This window comes from Alligator sinensis, unplaced genomic scaffold (genome assembly GCF_000455745.1).
Source record: "Alligator sinensis unplaced genomic scaffold, ASM45574v1 scaffold301_1, whole genome shotgun sequence".
NCBI lineage: Eukaryota > Metazoa > Chordata > Crocodylia > Alligatoridae > Alligator > Alligator sinensis.
Window position 1 is genome coordinate 459,169 of NW_005842035.1, and position 22,558 is coordinate 481,726.

A 22,558-nucleotide genomic window follows, 5' to 3' on the forward strand; every position below is an offset into this window, starting at 1 on the left:
CAAGATCCCTTTCCACTTCCGTGCCACCCAGCAGGTCATTCCCTAGGCTGTAGGTGTGCTGGACATTTTTCCTCCCTAGGTGCAGCACTTTGCATTTCTCCTTGTTGAACTGCATTCTGTTGTTTTCTGCCCACTTGTCCAACCTGTCCAGGTCTGCTTGCAGCTGTTCCCTGCCCTCCGGCGTGTCCACTTCTCCCCACAACTTTGTGTCATCTGCAAACTTGGACAAAGTACACTTCACTCCCTCGTCCAAGTCGCTGATGAAGACATTGAAGAGTATCGGTCCAAGGACCGAGCCCTGCGGGACCCCACTGCCCACCCCCTTCCAGGTCGAAACCAACCCATCCACCACGACTCTCTGGGTGCGACCCTCCAGCCAATTCGCCACCCACCGGACTGTGTAGTCATCCAAGTCACAGCCTCTTAACTTGTTCACCAGTATGGGGTGGGATACCGTATCGAAGACCTTCCTGAAGTCTAAGTATATGACATCCACCCCTCGTCCTGTGTCCAGGCATTTCGTAACCTGGTCATAAAAAGAGACTAGACTGGTCAGGCACGATCTGCCTGCCATGAACCCGTGCTGGTTTCCCCTCAGCATAATTTGTCCTGCCGGGCTCTCGCAAATGTGAGCCTTGATAATTTTTTCAAAGATTTTGCCGAGGATGGAGGTGAGACTGACTGGCCTGTAGTTGCCAGGATCTTGGAGCAGAAGCCGGTTCTGTTCAAAGTGGGTGAACTACACCCAACCTCACACACTGCTGCAGCTCTTGGGGTCTGCATTGTTCCCAAGATAGACGGTCACATGCTGCTTGGCACTGAGCACAAGCACATCTGGATGCAAAAAGGGATCCCATGCACGCACTGTGGGCTCAGGCAAGGGCTAAGAGAAGAGGGAGAGGAAGGAAGTGGTCCATTAGGATCTGCTATGGTCCTCTCTTAAGGCATCTTTCAAAGCCCACTACATGTCATTCAACTGGATCAGGCCTTTCCCTGCTAATATCCTTATAGTTGATCATCATCAAGCCGTCTTCATTTCAACCCGGGTTGCACATGGAGAGTCTGAAAGGACAAGTCCTCAGGGACCCGATCTTTAGCCCAGTGACAAAACATCCACTGACCTCAAGGGATGCTGGATCCTGTCCCATGCCTCGGTGGTTGTAGTGCAGGAGCTACGTGCTGCATGGTTGTAGCCGTGTTGGTCTAAGGACACAGGCGTACAAAGTTCTTTGGGTAAATCCGATATCTTTTATCAGACCAACTAAAATAGTTAAAAAAAAAAAAAAAATCTTTGCAAGCTTTTGGGTACAAACACCCTTCTTCAGGCGAAGGAAGTGCTGCTGCAACAGCGGATGAAATCCACTCCCACGCAACGGCTCAGCCCCAAGGCAATTGCACACTTCTGCCGGCCGGCTGTCTGCAGAGGGGACAAACCACACCGAATCCTGGGCGTGCCCGCTCCAAACTCTTCTGCTTGCATTGCAGCTTTTGCATCCCCCTTCTCCTTTGTAAATCAGGCAAGAAGAGTTAACTAACCCCTTCCCCCCGTGCACACATTTCTCTTGGAAAAGCTGCAGAATCCATCATTTGAGGGGCTAGGGGCAGAATGTAAAAATTACTAAACATTATGTACAAAGAAAACATAATTAGCTCCTGTGGGATGTGAGCGAAAAAATTACCCATGAACGAGGGGAAAATGGATAACAACTCCTGGGTTTGCCACTTGTGAATTATTTAATAATCACTCCCCAGCAGCTGGAATATATTTATCCACCCCATCGGAGAACGCTTTGCAGTTTATTTGCACTGCTTGAAAAGATGATTATTTATTTAAAAAAATAAACAAGGTAGCCGCGAGGGAGAGGTGAATTCAATACAGGAGCCACGAGAAAAAACGGATGCGTTGCTTCCGCCTTTCGGGGCGTTTGAGGGAATTTCAAACCAAAATCAATGCGAATGCTTTTCGCTGCCTGGATCTCAATCACCTTCCTGTTTAAAACAGAGAGTATCACACTAGATTCATGTAGCTACTGCGTAGTCTCCAAGGAGTACGTGCGATGTGGCATGGATGCTCCCATACTCTGTGCTCAACTAAGATTTAATTTCATTAGAGGCGATGGAAATGCTCCAAGTGAATTCGGTGGGAATTCAGCCGTTCCCGAGTCCCAGAGCTCGCAGGACCAGACCGTGCTCTCTGCGACATCTGGGCTAAATCCAGACCCCGCTGATACAGTCAGCCCAAGGCAGCACTGGGCCCTGGGACGGGATCGGAGGTCAGGTTTAAAATGTAAGTGAGAGATGAGACAATCTTAGGGTGATCTTTTACTAGGCCAATGATGTAGTTGGGCTGGTCCAATCAACTCTATCGCCCAAAGAAATCCTTGCCTCTTGCACACTTTCTGGACCGTCACAGCTACACCATCACTCCTCATGCCATCATTAACATGTAAGGTCAGGCCACAGCATCACTCACGACTGTACCTTGTATTACCTGTTTTTTCCTCCAATTCCAACCCCATTTCCAGACAGCTGAACTTAGTCACCAAGGACACAGCTGCAGTTATCCAGGCTCTATACAGACCTTTAGCAACGTAGGATGGCCTTAAATCACCAGACGTGGGGTAAAGTCTATTCAAACACCTAGGTTCCCACACAAAAACTTTGTTAAAAAGAGTCAAGAATGAAACTGGGTGTCCAGACGTGTTATGCATATGCATGTACATATATGCACACAGGTGTTATATGTGGTTTAGGCAGCAACGATCCTACCTTAAGCAGGGAGCTGGACTAGATGACCTCTTGATGTCTCTTCCAGGCCTGTTTTTCTGCAATATACCTCTAAATCAAAGAAAAAAAGGGGGGAGGGGGAGCCCAAACCCCAACCCTGTACAGCCACTTGTGGTTTGAAGTCATTGGGAGACTCCAATATGGACAATATCTGATGTCAAATGAGATCATAAGAAGCAGTGAGAAAGCAAATGTTGACCGAGTGTAGAAAAGTTTGAGCCAACTGCTGTGTGTGCTGCTTCATCTTTGCACAAAGTCACTCTTTGTTTGGTTGTTTGCCCTGAAGAAGGGAAACCAAAAGAGGATTTGGATTCCTAGCGCTGGAAGCCCTTTGAAATTCACACTTAGATGTTATATTGGGTTCATTCGCCCTCGAAGAGTCATAGCGCTAAACTGCAGGAAACATCCAGAAAGCAACGGCCAGCAATGGCTGACGACCAGAAGAGAGGTAACGTTTTCAGAGAGCGCGTCTACACGTTCCTTAACGTGCAGTAGTTACTGCGCATTAAATTAGGAACTTGGATAACCAAGTACTAAATCAATGCACAGTAATTTCTGCTACTGCACAGTAGCGAATGGGTTTTTAGTGACACTTACTACACAGTAGCCTAATACTACATATTAGCACGGTTTTTGCTCGGTGTTATTAGGCTACTGTGCAGTTAGCGTCTTGTGTAGATGTGCCCAGAGGCGACTAAATGAAACCTAAGTTTTGTTCTCCAGCATTACCTGGATATTTGGAGACTATGAGGGAGGTTCCTTGGTCACTTGGATGCTACTGAAACGTTACGGAGGGTCCTCAGATTGGTTTTTAAAAGCCCGTTATACAAAGTAATTAAAAAAAAATAGGCGAGTACATTAAAGTGCGTTAAATCCAGGCTGGATCTGCATGGATTCATTTTACCAATGAATGTTATCTTTCTCGGAGGGCTGTTTGAATTAGGCTGGTAACACGCACGCTGTTATATTCAGACAAGGTCCAAGAGCAGGATAATCCGATGCAAAGCCAGGAACCGCACCTCCTCCATCCAAGACAGTGTATGAACAGCAGCTGATGGGATGTCCTGACCAGGCGCGACCTTGAATTCATACAAGCCCTCTCCTGAATTGGGGCTTAATAGCTTTGCACAAGTAGGCCTCCTCTGGCTTGTGGGGCAGTTTTGGATGGCACAGACATGCCGTCTGGCCTGCAAGGCTCCCCCTGGGTCTGGAAATTTGGTGGCTGGGGGAGCACTGGTAGTATTGTTCCCTTGCTGCCAAATTTCTGCACACGTGGACTACCCTGTGGGCTGGATAATGTGGCCCCATGGGCTAAATCATGCCAGCACATGGCTGGACCTGGCGTGCGGGATGGGACCAGCACACAGCTGGATCCAGCGCTCAGGATCAGGCCAGTATGACCCTGGATCCAGCACGTGAAAGCAGGTCGGTGCGCTGTATAGCAGCCACGGACCAACCCCACACCACTTGTCTGACCTGCGAGCCGGAAATTTGGGCAAAGCTACGCTAACACGAGACCACCTAAAAGCCAAACTGACCGTTCCTACCTTCTACATCCCAGAAGAGCCAAGAGCCGTCTCAGTGCACAGCACATAAAGCAAGAAAGAAACCAGCTGTTTAAATCACTTGCCATGATAGTAATTAAACAGCTTATTAGTAAAAAAAAAAAAAAATAATGTAACTTTTTTTGCCCATCCCAGGAGAAGAGGCCTATTTATTACCCCATTGCTTTTGCGGGAAGATGGACATGTCAGGACAAATAGGAAGCTCGGAAGAACAAAACGTTCCCCCCCAAAGAATGGGAAATGAAAGTGTCAAAACATTTTATGTGGAGTTATGCGCTCATCTATTTTTAAAGACAGACAGGATTAAATACATCTATATAATGGCAAGAAAAAGAGTTTAAACAACAATAAAAAAAAGATTTAGTGGTATTAATAAAGAACTCCCTTAAACCAGCATGTCACCATTAAAGTAATTAATAGGGCGTGTAAGACACTTCAGTGGCAAGTCGGCTGTGTTCAATGAAAGCCTTTTAAGTTTTCACATGACCTCGAGACGGGCAAAGGAGTTGTTATACAGAAGTATCCTCCAAAGGGAAGGGGAGGGGGGCATTCAAGTCTATAAAAAAGTGATTTTAAATTTTAACACATCTGGAGCAAGTCTGGAATACAAAGGTTAAGAGAATATGAGAAGGGCAATAATTCTATCTGATTAAACTTTTATCTGAAGCGACAGTAAAATATTCAAAATGAATTAAGGTTTTTATTAACAGATGCAGAAGCTCCATAAAAGAGTTTGAAATCTAACTGGCAGAGAGGAAAGGTTTTATGATTTTTTTTTTCCTAGATGGAAGTGATATTGCTATAAAACTTTAATCTTATTGCCATGTCAGAGTGAAAGAAAACCTGTCAAGATAATAAAGAAAATCTGGACTTTTTTTTTAATACAGAGATGGGCTCTTTTCAGCAAAAAACCTATATGCGTACGATCCCTATCTAAACCTATAGCTATATCAGTTTATGAGAAGCGCATATACAGATTACGTGCCGGTGCTGGGTGGGAGAACAGTTTTCTTCGCGTGGTTTGGGGAGGGTTGAATTTACTTCCCAGGTGCTAAGCCATGAGTGTGCTTTGTGACCCATTCGAAAGGAGTCACGATTAAAAAAAACCTTGCTCCGCAGCACTCCAGACTCTTTAGAGACTATTTAAGCGTTTGTTATACAAAATTAACCAATTTAGCAATGTTTCAGAGCATTTTTTTTAATGTTTAGGTTTGACTCCGCATGCCATCAAGAGCAGTGCTCACTTCTGCAATCAATCCCATTTGAGGCCCGCACAGTTAGGCTCAGCACGGTTTGCACAGCGGTGCCTTAGACAGAGGCAGCGAGCTGTGTTAGTCTGAAATCAGGCAGAAAGCAGGGCAGATTTGCACCTTAAAGACTAACTAAATCAGAGATGTGCTGCATCAGCTTTCCGAGGCACTGTAATTACTTCACAGCACCTGATGAAGTAAACCCGCTGCTTACACAAGCTCCTGCTATGCATCTCTGATTTAGTCAGTCGATAAGGTGCACATCTACCCTGCCTTCATCTTAGATTACCACTGCTTTTTATATCCCTTCATCTTCAAATCCCAGGGAGCGTCTACACATGCACTTTAATGCGCATTAGCCTATTTTAATGCGCATTAAAGCATCACCAAAAAACCTGCGTGTGTTAATAGGTGAATGAGCCTTTTTCTAGTACCTCACCATGGAGGTAGTAAATTTAATGTGCATGAGCAAAAGCGCATGGATGAACACGTAGACGCGCCCCCAGTGCCTTAGTTAGGACCAGATCAAGTGCCCACAACTCTGGGTCTAAGTAAGACTTGTACAAGATCTAGATCTCTAGAAATGGCTTAAAACTCTCTTCAACGTACAAAATGCATCCGTTCGGGCCTGATCACTTGTACTGAAGTCAGGGAATGTCAGCACGGGATTACGTCCAGGCCAACCGCAGACCGACCGTCACTCCCCACCTGATGGGACCCATCAGGCAAAGACCGGTGGCTTTCTACAGCTGCCTGTAACAGCCAATTGCCGAGGAGAGCAGGATGTCAACCAAATATTTTTCTTTTCACAACAGAATATAAATATTTGGCAGCACATTTAATTAAAAAAAAAAAAAAAAAGTCTAAAAGTTACTCAAATAGAGTTGAGAACGCTGCTGTAATGTTAATTTGCCTCCCAAATAAAATATGTCCAGTCACAGATGGCTCGCTGATGGAAATATTAAATAACTTTAAAAAAGTGTTGTCTGGCTTTAAACCACATTGCATTTACACAGACACTTCTGCTGGAGGCGCGCCAAGAAAGCGTATTGGTTCAAATACGTCCTTTAAAAAAAAGCAACCTTGCAGAAAGTTAGGGTAAAATCCAGACTTCGAAAACTCTGTCCTCTTCCCCGGGTTCGTGACCACACCTGAAACTTGATTTTCTTTCACCGCTGCTGCTGTCTGTCTAGTTTTTGAACTTCCTTCCCCTGGGACAAGCCTGGCGCAGTTCTTCGCAGTGTCTTGTTCTCAGTCAGTAGCTGGCCTGCTCCTTGTATGAACCACGATTATTTATTTAGATGGACAGCATAGTTTCAACAAAGCCCACATAAAGAGCCCGGGGCCGTGTGACCATCTTTCAACGATAGAAAAATGACCATCCAGCATAAAGGTCACACGGGAATGAGACGTTGCACCAAGCAGCAGGATTATAATTGGAAAAGGCTCTTTTCCAATCCTTGGTGCTTGCAGGAACACACCCTTCAGCCTAGCTTAAGCACCTGCCCCTATTCAATGCCTGGCTTTCACGTGGCCGCTGGTTCGAAACAATTCAGCAAACCTCCACGTTAATGAAACGGCAGGGTTGTGGATCGAATCCCGTTTCTTACTGATTGCAGGAGCGGTCTCAATCAGGAGAAAATAGTAAATAGATCCTGCCAATTTCTGACTCCCCGAGCCAGCCCATCTCACTTGCAGAGAGATTCAGGTCAGAGGCAAATCTGCAGAAGGGGGCAAAACACGAGATCTCCGTGAAAAAACACTTGCTGCTTCCGAGCTAACTATTTCTTGGGGAAATCCAAGCTAGGAGACGGCATGCAAACTTCATCCCACCGCTTTAACCTCCCTCGCCGATCCCACCTACCACACCTGGGTCTGCGATGAGCACCGTAGGAGAGCTCTCTTGACCTCAAGCCTGTGGCTTTGCAGACACCAATGAGCAGGGATCCTGGTTTTCTCCGATAAAAAAAAAATCCCCAATTTTCGGTTTAAAAAAAGTAATCCACGATCCACATTTTCCCCATGATTAACAGGAAACACCTCTAATATACAGATCTCTATATAGCGGTATTTCATTTTAATCATGGGAAAAGTGGATTTTGGGTTACATGTTTTAAACAAAAAAATTGAGGATATTTTTTTTTTTTTTTAAATCACAGAAAACCAGGATCGCTGCTGCTGAGTGCTAACGAAGAGACCAAGGGTCGTGGTGACGGAGCATCCGACATGCTCTCTGCTGGCAGTGAAAGCTGCTGTGCACACAGCAAACAATAACCTCTTGTCCCTGGCAAAGCTGAGGCTAAGATTTTAGCAGCAAGCTCCAGATCCAATCTGGTCTTCCTTCCATTCAAAATGCTCAAGTGGATGATTTACTTTTTCTGTCAATATTATTCTTGGCACTTCGCTTTGCAATCAGTGCAGCCGGGGGAAATGCACTTGGAATTTGCTTTCTCCCCCCTGCGTGTGCACCAAATGCTCGCGATGCAGCTCATGAGCGATAACCTTTCCCCCCCGTCACCCACCCTGTTGGATGTCTTTTCCCTAAACTGGCACTATTATATTTTTTCTAACCAGAAATCTATCAAGTCCATGGGGCCAAGTGCGTATGAGTTAAAGAGTTCCCTTTATTGCAAACAAGCACAGTCAAATGCACGTTGTGGAGCGAAGGGTATCCGGGTTGCAGCCGTATTGGTCTGGAGGAAAAAGCAATTCGGACTTGTGGTAGAGGTGATATCTTTTATTAGACCAACTAGATTTTTGCAAAAATAAAATTCTTGCATTTGTGGAGCGAAGAGCCAGAGCTGCAGGTGCTAGTGGGAGGATCCACTTACAGGTAAAGCTTTGGCCAAAGCTCCTTATACAGAGGCTTTTACAAGGAAACCCACTGAAACAGCGTTCTGCGAAGGCCAGGCCTGATGCTTCTGCTCTTCCCAGGCAGGCAGGTTTGCATGCAGCTGCCTGGACAAAGTAGGAGGGCATCTCTGATCATCTCTGTTCTCTGAAAAATGGCTGGAGAAATCCTACCTACCAAATCCACGCTATCAAAGCCAGTCAGCCCTGACTCGGAGAGAATCATTAGCTGGGACTAGCAGGGAGGTGAAAGGCTTTCATTTAACCAGCAGCTCAGGCTACTTGAAGGCTGCTGGTGCAATGCTAATGTATCAGCCCAGACACAAAGCAATCAAACCTCAACCTACACCCCAAACGGGGGAAAAAAAGGGGAAAATACCTTCCACCCAACTGTATTCATTCAAGACCTGACTTGCACATCTGCATGTGATTGGGCACTTAGATATTGTAGCAATGGGAGTGAGGGAGAAGGCTACAACACAGGGGGCTGGATGGAATCGGACATGCAAATTATATGCAGGCAGTGATGGAAATCCAGGCCTTGTTACAGCGACATGTAACAGGTAAGTACAAGCCATGGACAAGATGACCGCAGTATGGCCAGTGAGAGATACTGCCACCCACCTTGGGCCAAGCCCTGCTTAGCTCTCTCTTGCACGTGACTGTTGATATTACACTCCAGAGTCCTACACAGGGATCAGGCCCCCTTGGTGCTAGGTGCTGTACATGCATGAAAAGAAAGCCCCTGTCTTAAAGTATTGACACTCACAGAGAAGATGGACATTGGCAGAGAAGATGGAGGAAGGATGGTCTTGTTGGGAAAGCCCTCCCTTGGTAGGTTCAAGGTCTGTTCCTGGTTCGGCACCACGCGAGCTCCGGCACGACATGCCAGGTGAAAGCCAGAGTGATCCCTTGGGTGCACGGCCCAGAGCGCGACTCAAAGCCAACAGACTGGGCACTGCCAGACGCTGCCAGGGGGTGGGTGAGACAGTCTGGGGTGAATATGGCCAGCCAGCAGAGTGATGGAGAGGTCATCTCCTCGTCAGTCTTTTCAAAGCAGAATGCACTGTGTTTCTAAAAAGACTACCGAGGCCCATGTTTTGAAGAACAACCCGTGACCAGATATACAGTCCTGGGACCATAAAATCCTATGAGTTGTTCAGAAAAGAAGGATGTGCTTTTTATAAGACACAGTTATCTAAGGGAATTCATCCCCTGGGGCAAGATGATCTCCAGAGGACCTGCTGCAGGGCAGCACATGACCCAGATCTCATCCTATTTCCGTTCTATTGAGAATTCCTGCCCCGCTCCCAAATCCACACGCATTTCTGAACAGTAAGTATCACATTGCTCCATTACCCTCAGTTTTATATTTGCAAAACACACCTACGTCTAAACCCCCCGGCCCAGGCAGAAAGAGATATCAGAGTTTTCACTGCTTTTTTAGGCGACACAACTTCCCTGGAACGAAACCTGCTTGCTGACACCCACCACACACTGCATCAAGGGGCAACTGGTCTGGCCTCTGGAAAAGCATCCGAGATTGGAAATCACCTGTCACAGGGTCCTCCTTGGCGGGAACCTGCCATCTCCCGGCATCGCCGTCTCTTTGCAGGCAGCATGCGGAGAGGTGAGCACTGCATGGGACAGCGACAGGTTCAAGCACAGCCATGGAAAGACAGAAATCTCCCTTAGCCACCCATGAAGCACGGGTGTCTTGTGCTATCAGGAAGACGCTGGAACTAACCAGCAACCCCACTCCATCCCCAGCCAGCTGCAGCTCCTGCAGGTCGAGGACCGAGTTCAGGTACCTGCACTTTTCTACTATACTCCCCAGGACAAGCTAGCTTCCTGGTTAGGGTCCAGCTGTTTGCCCTCAGAGCTATAGGGCAGATGCAACTTTTAACTGCTTTCAAAGGGGGGGTGGGAGCTGCTATTTAAGAGCGTGCAGTGTTCAGTACATCTTCCTGCTCCTGTGAGCACACAAGTGAGTGAAATCCCTGTAATTCTAGCCGTGGTGTGTCCGGGGTTAAAACGAGAACATTTTTGCTACATTTGTATCAGTTCAGGCAGTTACACTGCAACAGTTTGAATGACTTGTATATAATTTAATAGGGATACCATTGTATCACTGGATCCTGATACCCTTGTTACACCTGCCGACACCTGCAAAGGCTCCTCCTGGTCTCTATGGGGAGCAGCAGCCCTGGTGACTGTCTGGAAATGCCCTTGCACAGAGGTTGCACCTGACTCTTCTACTTATTCCAGGGTAAACCAGGGGTGTAGGTAAACCAGAAGCATTTTCAGCAAGGTCAATAATGTCAGATCACCATGAAAGTGCTGGGAGATCAGAATAAAGGGTGCAGGACTTTCCATGGGCTGAGCTGGGAGGGACCCTGCAGCGGGATGTCCCAGCACATTGTGCTGCCTGGTGCACAGATCACTTCCATTATCGTTAAAGCATCCCGACTGGCAAGGCATCTAGTCTCAGCCTGCAAATCCCCAGCCAAGGTGACCCCATCTTGGCAGGGCCCTGTACTAGGAAGTTTGCCGCTGGCATTTTCCCCACTGCAGCATCAGCCCATGGACTTTGTGTTCTGTCCTTGTTGGCTAACGAGTTTAACTGGTCCTCGTCCTCTCTGTAATGACCCTGGTGTGCCTCTGCAGAGGAGCTAGTGGGCGTTCCAGCTCATCACCCCACAGCCTCTTGCTTTTTCTAAACGCGGGTCAGAAAAGAAAGAGACAACATACAAAGTAAGGAAGGGGGAAAAAAATCCCGAGCCCTTTTCATTTTGCCTAGTGACAGAATATTCAGCACGTCCCCCGGACCCTCAAAGAGCAGCGTGATGACTGGAAGCAAGTGGAGGTGGGGGCAACCCCCTTCTATCTCTGGCCAAGGAGGAAGCGGTCAGGAGAGCTGGGGACTATGCAGCGATTGCTATTCACACCCCTCTGGGCTCTGGGGATGCTGCAGCGGTTCCCACGTGATTCTCCTACCATATAAAAGAGCAGGCGCACACAACATGCTAGGCATTGCCTCCATCCAGCAAGTCCCAGGAGCATCCATTGCATAATCATAAGATCACAGGACTGGAAGAACCTCATCTTAGGCCAGCCCGCTGCTAAACCATCCCAGTCACGTGTCTGTCTAACCTGCTCCCGAAAATTTCCAGAGCTGGAGATGCCACAACTGCTCCAGATAGCCCGTTCCAGTGCTTGAGCATCCTCAGAGTCAGAAACTTCCTCCTAATCTCCCACAAACATTTCCCCTGCTGCAGCTTGAGGCCATTGCTCCTACTCCGGTCTCCGCTGGCCACAAAGAAAAGCCCATCTCCATTCCCTCTGTAGTCGCCTTCCAGTTTTTGAATCATCGACAGGGTTAGACGGCAGCAGCCATTCTGTGCTAATAAAACTCACACCCAGCCAGTGCAGCCCTGTCCCGGTCTAGCAATGGCAGGGACGAAGACGGAGGCTCTGAGCCAGCTATAGCCATGCCTAATAGATCGGGAGCCTTGCTGTTCAAGCAGCAGAGAGCCAGTGCTCTTGCACACACAGCTTCCAGGTTTATTCTCCACTGCAGAAGTCAAAAGACCGGCTCAGGAGCAATGGGTTAACACCAGCCACCCAAGCTGGTGGCATCTGGGAGGGTCAGCGGAGAAGGATGCGGGTCTCCGTACCATATTCAGAGAGCGAAAACACTCCACCGTGTAAAGAGTGCGCGACTTTTTGTTTGATATTTCTGCTCCAGTTGTCACTTTGAATCCGCACTCTGTGGAAAACAGGCATAATAGTCTTAATGATCCCATTGAGCAGCTTAAATTCAAATTGCGGAGCTCTCGCAACACCATACTGGCAGCACTTTCCATAAATTACCCTCTGATTCAATACGTTGCTTGATAAAAACAAGAATAAAGAGCCTTAAAAAAAAAAGAGAGAGAGAGAAAAGAAAACTTATATCATAACAACAAAAAAATCTTTAAATGGTAGTTTCTCCTTTCTGGTCCAATTTAAATTGTTATACAGTTGCTAAATGAGTGTAATAATCATGGCTTATGTGCGGCAGAATTATTGTTAAAAATAGATTGGATTGTACAGCAGGGACTGGTACTCTGGTTTCAATGCGCTCGTGTTGAAGGAAGGTGGCTTTGCACAAGTGTTTCACACTTGTGCACAGAAGCGTGAAGGAGGGGGCTTGCATAGGCAACCCTGTTCTGGTCTCACGCTTCAAGTGATGGGGACTTTTGCCATCCGCTCCAGCGGCAGCAGCCGGAGGTGATGAACACGTCCTCCAGAGCATGCAGAAAACCACCCAGGCTTTCCCAGAACTGTTGACACATGCCACAGCTGGCTCACACCACTCGCTGAACTCCACAAAGTTAATCCTAATGTGCTGTTTGCATTCAGATACAGCCCAGATAGCACTGAGATCCCAGCTAGATGCTGCACGAACGAAGCGGAAAGGGTTTACAATCAAGGCAGGCAAGACGGGATAACGGTGGGAGAGAGGGGACACGCTTCTCCTGCGTGTGCAACGGAGGAGCTCGGGTAGAGAAAGATCAGGGCAAAGTTTTTAAGAACCATCTATCTACTAGTCATTAGCTTTTAGAAACTGGCAGGCGGGCACAACTCACAATGACGTCTCCCCATCGTGCACTGCCTCTGCCCCCCCAAACCTTTACCCGTTTCTTCTCATCAACCTCCAGTTGTGACGACTGACTCTGTCTGCTTGGCTCAAGGAGGTCTCCTCCTTTCCAGCCATCCCCCTTCCTTAATGCACCATGCCAGTGGTGCTTGATATCAGGCTATCTCGATGCAGACACGATGGGAGACATCCTCAGAGCACTAAACATCTGCAGCATCTTATCCTTGCCCATGGTAATGGCACGTGCTCAGCACCTGGCAGGACTTGGCTTTCTAGATCCTGTATCCCTGACTCTGACCTTATGGGGCCTGCCTGATGGAAGCAAGGATAACAAATGGGGGGACACTTGCATGTCCCAGGAAAGTCATGAGGACGTTGGAGAAAACTCCATTCGCAAAACAGTAGCATCCCTTGTCAGACCGGTACGTCTGGTTAACCTTGTGTTCCCTCCTTATGATAATACCGGAGCTGGAAAGCAGACAGCTGGCACTGATCTGACATCTTGCTCTTCAATCTTTTATGAGAAGGCTTGCAACGATATTACCCTCCACCTCACTCTTTCACCAAGCCTGATGCAAGAAAAAAAATCTTTTCAGATATTCAAACGAAGGAAACCAAATGCTTTTGGCAATGCATTTCCTTGCAGGGGGAGAGGGATATTCATAACACCTTGCAGCCCTGCTGCACGACTCCCAGCTGTAGAGCAGGAGCTCATTATGTCGGGAGACATTTCAGAGAGATTTCAGCACGGACAAGGGGGTGACATCTGCCTCATGTTATCACTTTCCTTAGTGCACTTGCTTTTAAGCCAACACAAGTGTCCTGTTGGAGGGAGGCTGATGGCGCTTTAGCAATAAAATGTATAATAATGAAGCCTGGAGTGTGGGACAGAAGCATGGCAATGGCATTTGCAAGGCATCTGGGGGCTGTAGCCTTTGAAATGCGACAGGCAGATGTCAGAGGCACGGGGCTTACCTTCGGAGACCAGGACTAGAGCTTCCCACAGACACGTGTGCACGGTGAGGACAACGTGGGGTTTTAATACAGTGCAAATGACTCCAGGAAACTAGGGGTCAGACTCTATTTCGGTATTTTCAACTAACCGGAAATAGATGTAGAGCGCGGCTGGTCTCAGTGGGGGCAGATGGCAGGACAAGGAGCAATGGGCTCAAGTTGCACCAAGGGGAGTTGAGGTTGGATATTAGGAAAAACTCTCTCACCTGCAGGGTGATGAAGCACTGGAAGAGGTCACCCAGAGAGGTGGTGCAGCCTCCATCCTTGGAGGTTTTGAAGACCCAGGGAGACAAAGCCTTGGCTGGGATGATGTAGTTGGGGCTGGTCCAGCTTGGAGCAGGGGGTTGGACTGGATGTGACCACCTGAGGGCCCTTCCAGCCCTCATTGTCTATTATTTTATTTATAAACCCAGAAAAAAATACGGTCATAGGCTATTTGGCCTCACTGCTGACTACTCGGCAAGCCCTTCTTCGTTGCAACCTAACCATGGCTTCTCTCCAAGACGAGATGGGAAACGCAACGATGAGGAATGTCTGCCAACTGTTAATTGTCTAGAAACTTTTGTAGCCTGTTTGGTTGTTGCCGATGACCTATCTGCGCAGACACGGAGGGTCACCCAAAGGGAACTATTAGAAGAGCAAAAAATTCACGAGCTCTAAATCTAAACCAGCCAAACACCTTTTTGTCTTCTTATTTATGAGGCAGCTGGTTTTAGTGACGTAAGTGTTGGGATGAGCGACAAGAATTTCTGGGGTCACAATGGCAGGCAGTGTAAATTAGGGTAGCTCTGTTGTGCTCCGCTGATTTATGCCAGCTGGGAATCAGACCTCTGCTTTCTAAGCCTGGTTCAGTTATCTGGACTCAAGACAAGACTTTCCCAGAATCACAGAAAATGAGGGTGTGAAGGGGCCTCAGGAGGTCACATGTAGTCCAACATGATCCCAGCCAAGGCTCTGTCTACCCGGGTCTTAAAAACCGCCAAGGATGGAGACTGCACCACCTCTCTAGGTAAGCCATTCAAGTGCTTTACCACCCTCCTAGGGAGAAAGTTTTTCCTAATATCCAACCTCAACTTCCCTTGCTGCAGCTTGAGCCCATTGCTCCTTCTGTCATCTGCCCCCACTGAGACCAGCCCAGCTCCATCCTCTTTGCAGCCCCCCTGCAGGGAGGTGAAGGCTGCTATTCAATCCCCCTCGGTCTTCTCTTCTCCAGACTCAATCAGCCCATTTCCCTCAGCCTCTCCTCACCAGTCCTGTCCCCCAGCCCCACAACCATTTTCATTCCCCTCCGCTGGACTCTCTCCCATGTGTCCACATCCTTTCTGCAGTGGGGGCCACAGCTGGACACAGGACTCCAGATGTGGCCTCCCCAGTGCTGAATAGAGGGAGGAATCACTGCCCTCCGTCTGCTGGCAACGCTCCTCCCAATGCAGCCCAGGATGCTGGTAGCCTCTTGGCACCAAGGGCACACTGCTGGCTCCTGTCCAGCTTCTTGTCCCCTGTCCCCCCAGGTCCTTCTCTGCAGAGCTGCTGCCCAGCCCGTCACCCCCAGCCTGCACCAGTGCAGGGGATTGCTCCCTCCTCAGTGCAGGACTTTGCACTTGTCCTCATGGATTTCTTTTGGTCCAGTTTGTCTAGGTCTGTAAATTCTTGCCCCCAGTGTATCCACTACTCCCTCCAGCTCGGTGTCATCTGCAGACTTGCTGAGGGTGCATCCATCCCATCTTCCAGGTCGTTGATGGACTTACTGAACAAAACCAGCTGTCGGACCGACCCCGGGGGCACTCCACTTGACACTGGCTGCCAACTAGACACCCAGCTATTCATTACTACCTTAGAGCTTGGCAACCTACAAGGTTTCAGAGGAACCTAGGTGAATTAGAAACCTGAATCAAACTTTCATAAGGGCTTATAGTCAAAGTCTGGGAGCTTTGCAGCTTATAGACCAGGGTGGCCAACCTGTAGCATGGGTGCCACAAGTGGCAGAGGCAGCCTGCGTGTGTGGCATGGAGCAGACTGGGGAGCGGGGCAGGCCATACAGTGGCAGATAGGGCCAGGAGCAGAAAGCAGAGCAACACATCAGGCAGGGAACAGAAACCAGGGGCAGGAGATCAGAGTGGCACTTGGAGAAGATGTGGAGCTTCATTTGTGGCACGCCTACCCAAAAGTTTGGCCTTGGCTGTATGGACTATTAGTAAGACTAGGGCCTTTTTGAAAGCTGGATTTAGGGAAAATCCAAGAGTTTGATCCCTCAGTTTTGCAAAGCCCTCAAGTGCTGACTTAAACAGGGCGTAAGAAGGTATTGAAAGATTAAAGTCTCCAAATTACTAAGTGACTTAGGAGCCCATTTCATAATTTCCAAAGACAGAAATGCACTTTCTAGTCTCGCTGACAGCTCGTGAGATTTCCTCTCCCCATCTTGGCTCCTTGGGTCGACGTTAAGGGTTGACAGGCTTTGCTGAAGGAACTTGCAGCTCCAGGGTCCCTAGTCTCATGAGAACAAGAAGAAGCCCTTCCTGTTTTTACCGCTCTCCCCTTCTTCCCCCCCAGCACCAGGAGACCTGGGTTTCTTTGTGCCGGGCCCTTAACCAGCTTTGCTGTGCAATGCATAGGTGAATGTTTAAAGGACAGACTTTTTTCTGGCTATAAAAATAAGAAGCTATAAAGAGTTTACGCTGCACTCAGATCTGTATAGCGGAACGTACTAACGCAGATGCAGCCAGGCAATTATCATGCCTTTATCCCTTAAAAAGATAGAAGATAAATATGAAAGAAAATGAGGAACAGAATCCTTTTGTATTTTCTCTTTTATCCTTTTATCTTCCAATGTAGGAAGTTTACTGAACCTTCGCCAACAATTCACTCAGGCTAATGAAGTGTGTAAGTAATGGGATTAAATAATCTTAACCCGCTATTACAGTGGCTAATGCAGATGTTCTCCCAACCTAAAGCAGATGCGTGCAGAAGAAATTGTTCATGATTTAACCCCCCAAAAAGAGACATAGGAACCTGCAAGCTGCCAAAGTAGATTCCAGCTTGAAGTCAATGAGACATTTAACTTCAGGCGATAAAACCTTGCTCCAAATGCATTACGATGCACCTTGCAACGATTTACTGTCCCCTTGCAACGGCCACCATACGTGCCACAAAATTAACCTTAAAATTTTTATGGCGCAGTAATTTTAATGCTTACAATAAAAGGGGGGAAAATGGTTTCAAAAGCACATCTTCCGTCACAAACTCAGTTTTGTTTTTAAGGGCCAATTAACAAAGACCAGCCACTGCTGACACTGTATATAAGGCACAACCTGCCCTTATTGCATTCAGTATTTCAGCAATAATGCCAGGCAGCAAAGGCAAGGAATAATGAGAGATTGTTACCACGCTTGGGAATTAATGTTTTGAATAGCAATGAAAGCCGGTCCTCAGGGAACGGCATTCAAACTTTTAAAAGCTATAAATGAGATTCAAACAGCATGTGGAACAGAGAGGCCTCATCGGCAAGGCCCTCGGCTCTCCTTCCTCCTCGGCCCCCAGCGTGCTAGACTTCACCCCTTTCAGCACTTTGCATGGGAAACCCCAAACTGTGGTGGAGATTTTGTTACTACATGACCGGAGCCCCCAATCTGTATTGCCCAAGAATAAATATGCTTCTCCAATGTTTGATAAAAGACAGCGACGGTACAAAGGCATCTCAAACTTAGAGACTGACAAAGAAAGCCCACTGACACCGTCCGTGACCGGCTGCACTTCTCCTTACTCTGAACTGAGGGATCAACATAAAATACTGCCAAAATACCAAGAGGCTGATTCATTTGTGATAACCGGGAAGCCAGTTCTTGCAGGAGCCCCCTAAAAGTCCAGCTCCCCTGCAGCCACTGGTCATTTGATTTTAGATACTTCTCGAAATCCAAATGCAATGTTAAGATATGAGAAGTGAACCTCGAAAGATGCCTGATGCCAAGGCCCTGGAGCTCAGAGGAAGGACTCCCATTGCCTTCCCGGATTGGGTTGAAGGTTTTGCTATGCACTGCAGACCACAGATGCTGCATTGCACTGCATTGCAAAGCTGCCTTGCAAACTTATGTCCTCATGCGTCATCTCACGCTTCCTTCTGCGCGAGTCTTGCCTGCTCAAGGACTTACAAGAGTCAGATTTCCCAGGCTGTAAAGCCTTCCAAAATACGGCTGGTTTCTAAGAGTGCCGTTATTTCCATTTCCACCCGACTGGGCGCAGCGGCACGAGTGCACATTAGCCTAACAGTGCAGTGGTAAAAAAATCATGCTAATAGCCTCCTGCACAGCGTTATTAGGCTAATGCACAGTAAGCATCCCAAAGTAAGTGTGCGTCGGCACTGTCGTGCAGTAGCTCTAGTTACTGCGCATTTAGTTAGTACTTTATTAAGCAAGTCCTAAACTAAACGTGCAGTATCTAAGGTGCATTAATGAACGTGTAAATGCGCCCACTGTGAGGCTACGTGCACACTCCACGCCCCTCTGCAACAGTGAAAACCTCGTGTTTTTTGCCAACCAAGTCACATCACCTCTGCTGAGCGGAATAAGCCTGCTCCCGCCATCCAGCAGCTGGCAAAAGATGGGTTTGGAGACTTGCGCGCCTTCTGCTAGCTGTAGCAGGGGCTAGTGCCTTCCCAGAATGCACTTCTGCTTTTAGGGCCACTGCTGCTGCAATGGGGTCATGCGGCACTGCTAGAAGGACACGTGCTTAGACAGCCGGACAGTCGGAGATGCTGCCAGAGCAGAGGCAGGTGAGTCCAGACAAGGCCTGAGACTATCATAAAACAAAGCCTTTTCTGTATTTTGGCACGTTCACTCCAGGGCTTGGCTGGACCCCGAGAACGACTGGCAGGTTAAAAGCTACACTTTGGTGAAGAGCGCAGGTGGGTTAGTCCTCTCTGTATCCAAATGGGTTGGCTCAGTTTTAAGCCTGGCAGGAAACCTCGACAGACATTTTGCCTTGGCACAAGCCAGCCACGGTACTCACGATGTAGCAGGGCTCGCAGTAAGCTTTCTTCTCCACCGCGTAGAAAGGCTGGCCCCGGAGCTTGCTGCTGCATGTCATGCAGGTAAAGCAGTTCACGTGGAAGACCTGGTCCATCGCGGTGCAGCCGGTGCCTTCCCCCACCACGTTCTCGCCGCAACGAGCGCAACGGCCTGGGGAGGAAAGAAGAGACACCATGTCATGCTCGATCCCTGTGCCCGACAGCAACGGATAGATATGAAGGGTGGGAAGGGACCTTGGGAGGTCACATCTAGTCCAACCCCCTGCTCAAAGCAGGACCAGCCCCAACTCCATCATCCCAGCCTACATGTTGGGAGGAGGGGGTGCTCTGGGCTTGGTCAGCAGATGATGGTGCCTTTGTCCTCTGCGTCACCACATCAAATCCAGCCCTCGGCAATGGAGCAATCCCTCCGTGCCGACGGAGAGCTGTTTTGTGCTCTCTGCAAAGTGACCCGCTGAGTCTACACCAGCTCACCGCATTCCCATGGGAGAACGGCACATGGTGTCACTCAACAAGGGCTTCTTGACACTTGAAGGCTAATACAGATTGTGGTGGAAGGGTGAGAATGCAAAGTGCAACGCCTGCTCCTGAATACACTGACATCTGCACGCACTCATTCTTACTCCACATTAAGCATGTGCATGCACAGCGGTGTTCGGGAGCAGCAAATCAGGGACAGCTCATCTGTGTGCAGATGACCTCGACGAGGTCTTCAGAAATAGCGCTGCACAAACTCAACCACACAATACCTATGTGCTCGAGCACACACACCCTGGGTCAGGCTCGGTGCTTCTTGCTCAACTGCTTTGTGGGTGACATGGTTGAAAGGGATGGGGGGCAGAGGGGAAGGCTGCTCAGCTCAAGCGGGAAGGCCACCTCCAAGAAGAAGGTGACAGCACAGAAGGAGCTCAAAGCAGTCCTCTATGGGCACATTTCTGCAACCGCCCTCCACCTGAATGATGCCATTCATCCTGGGCCAGGAATGATTGCCCTTCTAGCCCAAGTCAGTATTGAGACTGATTAACTTCTGCAATGCAGGAGACACCTTCAGAGAGTAAATGGGATGTATTTGGTAGCCGGGCTGGTCTCAGACAAAAAGAAATGCAAAACCTAAAACTCTCGATGCAGAAATGATACCTTTTATTAGGAAATCACAAAAAAAAAAATTAAAAATCTCTTTTTCTGCAAGCTTTCAGGCTCAAAGGCCCTTCAGCATGCTCTGGGAAAATTCAAGATGGTTAGAAGTCCCCGTTGCCAGAGAGTAAATGGGCACATAACAGAACAAGGCAGGGCCTCGGGCTGGATCTGGCCTGTACTTCCAGCTCCCCAAGAGGGGAATTACTGTGTCTTTTCATCTTTGGACCTTGCACCTCGCGGTCAGGACTCAGCAGGTGGAGGGGTACGGTCAGGAGGGAGGCCGCCCCCCTCCTCTCTGCCTGGCCCAGGCCAAAAGCGCTCGGTGGTCTCCGCGATGCTTGCACGGTATTACTGTAATACGAAACGCCGCCTGGGGAGCAGTTAATATCTATATATACACAACACGAGATTGAAAGCCATTAGTGTATTGCTTGACACAGTGTTTTTCCAGAGGGAATATTCTGCAGAAGAATTTATTCTCCCCGGCGTGCAGTTCTGTGATCAGCCAGTATTATTTTTATGAGGCATTTGGACACAGAGTAATGGAGTGTCTATGCAAACACTTCTCAACTGGCTTTGTTAACATCCCAACGCAGGGCCTGATTTCCACCCCCCCAAGCCCACTCTTTCCCCTTACGTTTGAAATGCGACCGCTTCCCATCTGCTTAAAGGAGTCCCTTTCTCTCTGGGTAGTGCAGCCAAAGACAGCATTTTTGTGATAGTTTTGGGATGGGGTAAGGCGGGCTCATTTGCCAGATCTGGCTCTGATCCCCTGACCAAGCCACTCAGCCCCTCCATGAGTCCGTGTCCTCTTCGGGAAGAGGACAGGAAGGCATCTCCTCTCCCTGGGGAGCTGCTTTGAAGATGCAACCTCAAGCAGTTAAGTCATAGGATCATAGAAAACGAGGGTTGAAGGGACCTCGGGAGGTCACATCTAGACCAACCCCTGCTCCAGGCAAGACCAGCCTCAACTACATCATCCCACAGAAAACAAGGGTTGGAGGGACCTCGGGAGGTCACATCTGGTCCAACCCCTGCTCCAAGCAGGACCAGCCCCAACTCCATCATCCCATAGAAAACGAGGGTTGAAGGGACCTCGGGAGGTCACATCTAGACCAACCCCTGCTCCAGGCAGGACCAGCCTCAACTACATCATCCCATAGAAAATGAGGGTTGAAGGGACCTCGGGAGGTCACATCTAGACCAACCCCTGCTCCAGGCAGGACCAGCCCCAACTCCATCATCCCATAGAAAACGAGGGTTGAAGGGACCTCGGGAGGTCACATCTAGACCAACCCCTGCTCCAAGCAGGACCAGCCTCAACTACATCATCCCATAGAAAATGAGGGTTGAAGGGACCTCGGGAGGTCACATCTAGACCAACCCCTGCTCCAGGCAGGACCATTCCCAAGTCAAGCAACCTCGGCCAGCACGTGCTCCCCGGAAAGGGCTGTTTCCCAGGGTTTCCCATGGAAGGGGCCTGTCCAAGGCCATCATGGTTGTGCATGCAGAGGCCACAGTGGGAAGCTGGAATAAAAAGGGCTTGCTTTTTTGCAAGCTTGTGTGTAAGTGAGGACATGGCGGTCCGGCAGCTTGTCGTGTCGCTCAAGGGGCAGGACGCTGCCGAGCGACTCGCTCTGCTCCTAACAGCGCCAAGGACTGAATTTATGGCCTTTAATTCCTCCAGGGTGGATGTCCGAAGTGAGGCCCCTAGATCCACAGATGGGCACAGAGCAAGGTAAAAGTGGCCTGATTTTCAAGGGGCGAGCACAGCAGCCTCCGTGGACTTTGTGGGCTCCCAGAGCCACCGAAGGATCACGCCAGTTCTGTGCCTTCGCGTGCAGAAGGACGGTTTTAGGAGTCTGACATTAGGCAACCACCGGTAACGAAGCAGCCCTCGGCTCAGCGCAGAAGCCCCTTGGCTGCAGAAACTCGACCTGATGCCTGCTGTGTTGTTTTTTTTGAAGCATCTATTGCCTGATCAGCCTACGAGGGGAAAAACCAATAAAAACCCCCTCCACCAGATAGGAAGTGCTGTATCTCTCTGCATCTGAACACAACAAAGGTCTCCCTTCCCCGAAAGCCAGTCGCACCGCACAATTGCTGATCGTGAAGATCTTTGTGGTGGGATTCACTGTGAATAAGCACGCACATGTTTCTTATTTCAATATTTTCCCACTGCCTGAAGGAGCCTGGTTAACGCGCGCGCCCGGATGCATATGGCGTATGCAGTGCAAGTTGCACGGCCGGTTGTGAAAGAGTAAGGCCAGGCACGCGAGACTCGGAGAGCAAA

General features: G+C 48.7%; 1 protein-coding gene across 28 annotated transcripts in view; it reads right to left on the reverse strand.

The window, feature by feature from the left end:
- Nucleotides 1-22,558, reverse strand: part of LPP (LIM domain containing preferred translocation partner in lipoma) — a 432,466-nt gene that overhangs the window by 51,858 nt on the left and 358,050 nt on the right. For all 28 annotated transcript variants that reach the window (XM_025202699.1, XM_014519363.2, XM_025202677.1 and 25 more), the window contains one exon: nucleotides 19,110-19,279. In XM_025202699.1, coding sequence (XP_025058484.1) covers nucleotides 19,110-19,279 — 170 coding nt within the window. The remainder of the gene's footprint in view (nucleotides 1-19,109; nucleotides 19,280-22,558) is intronic.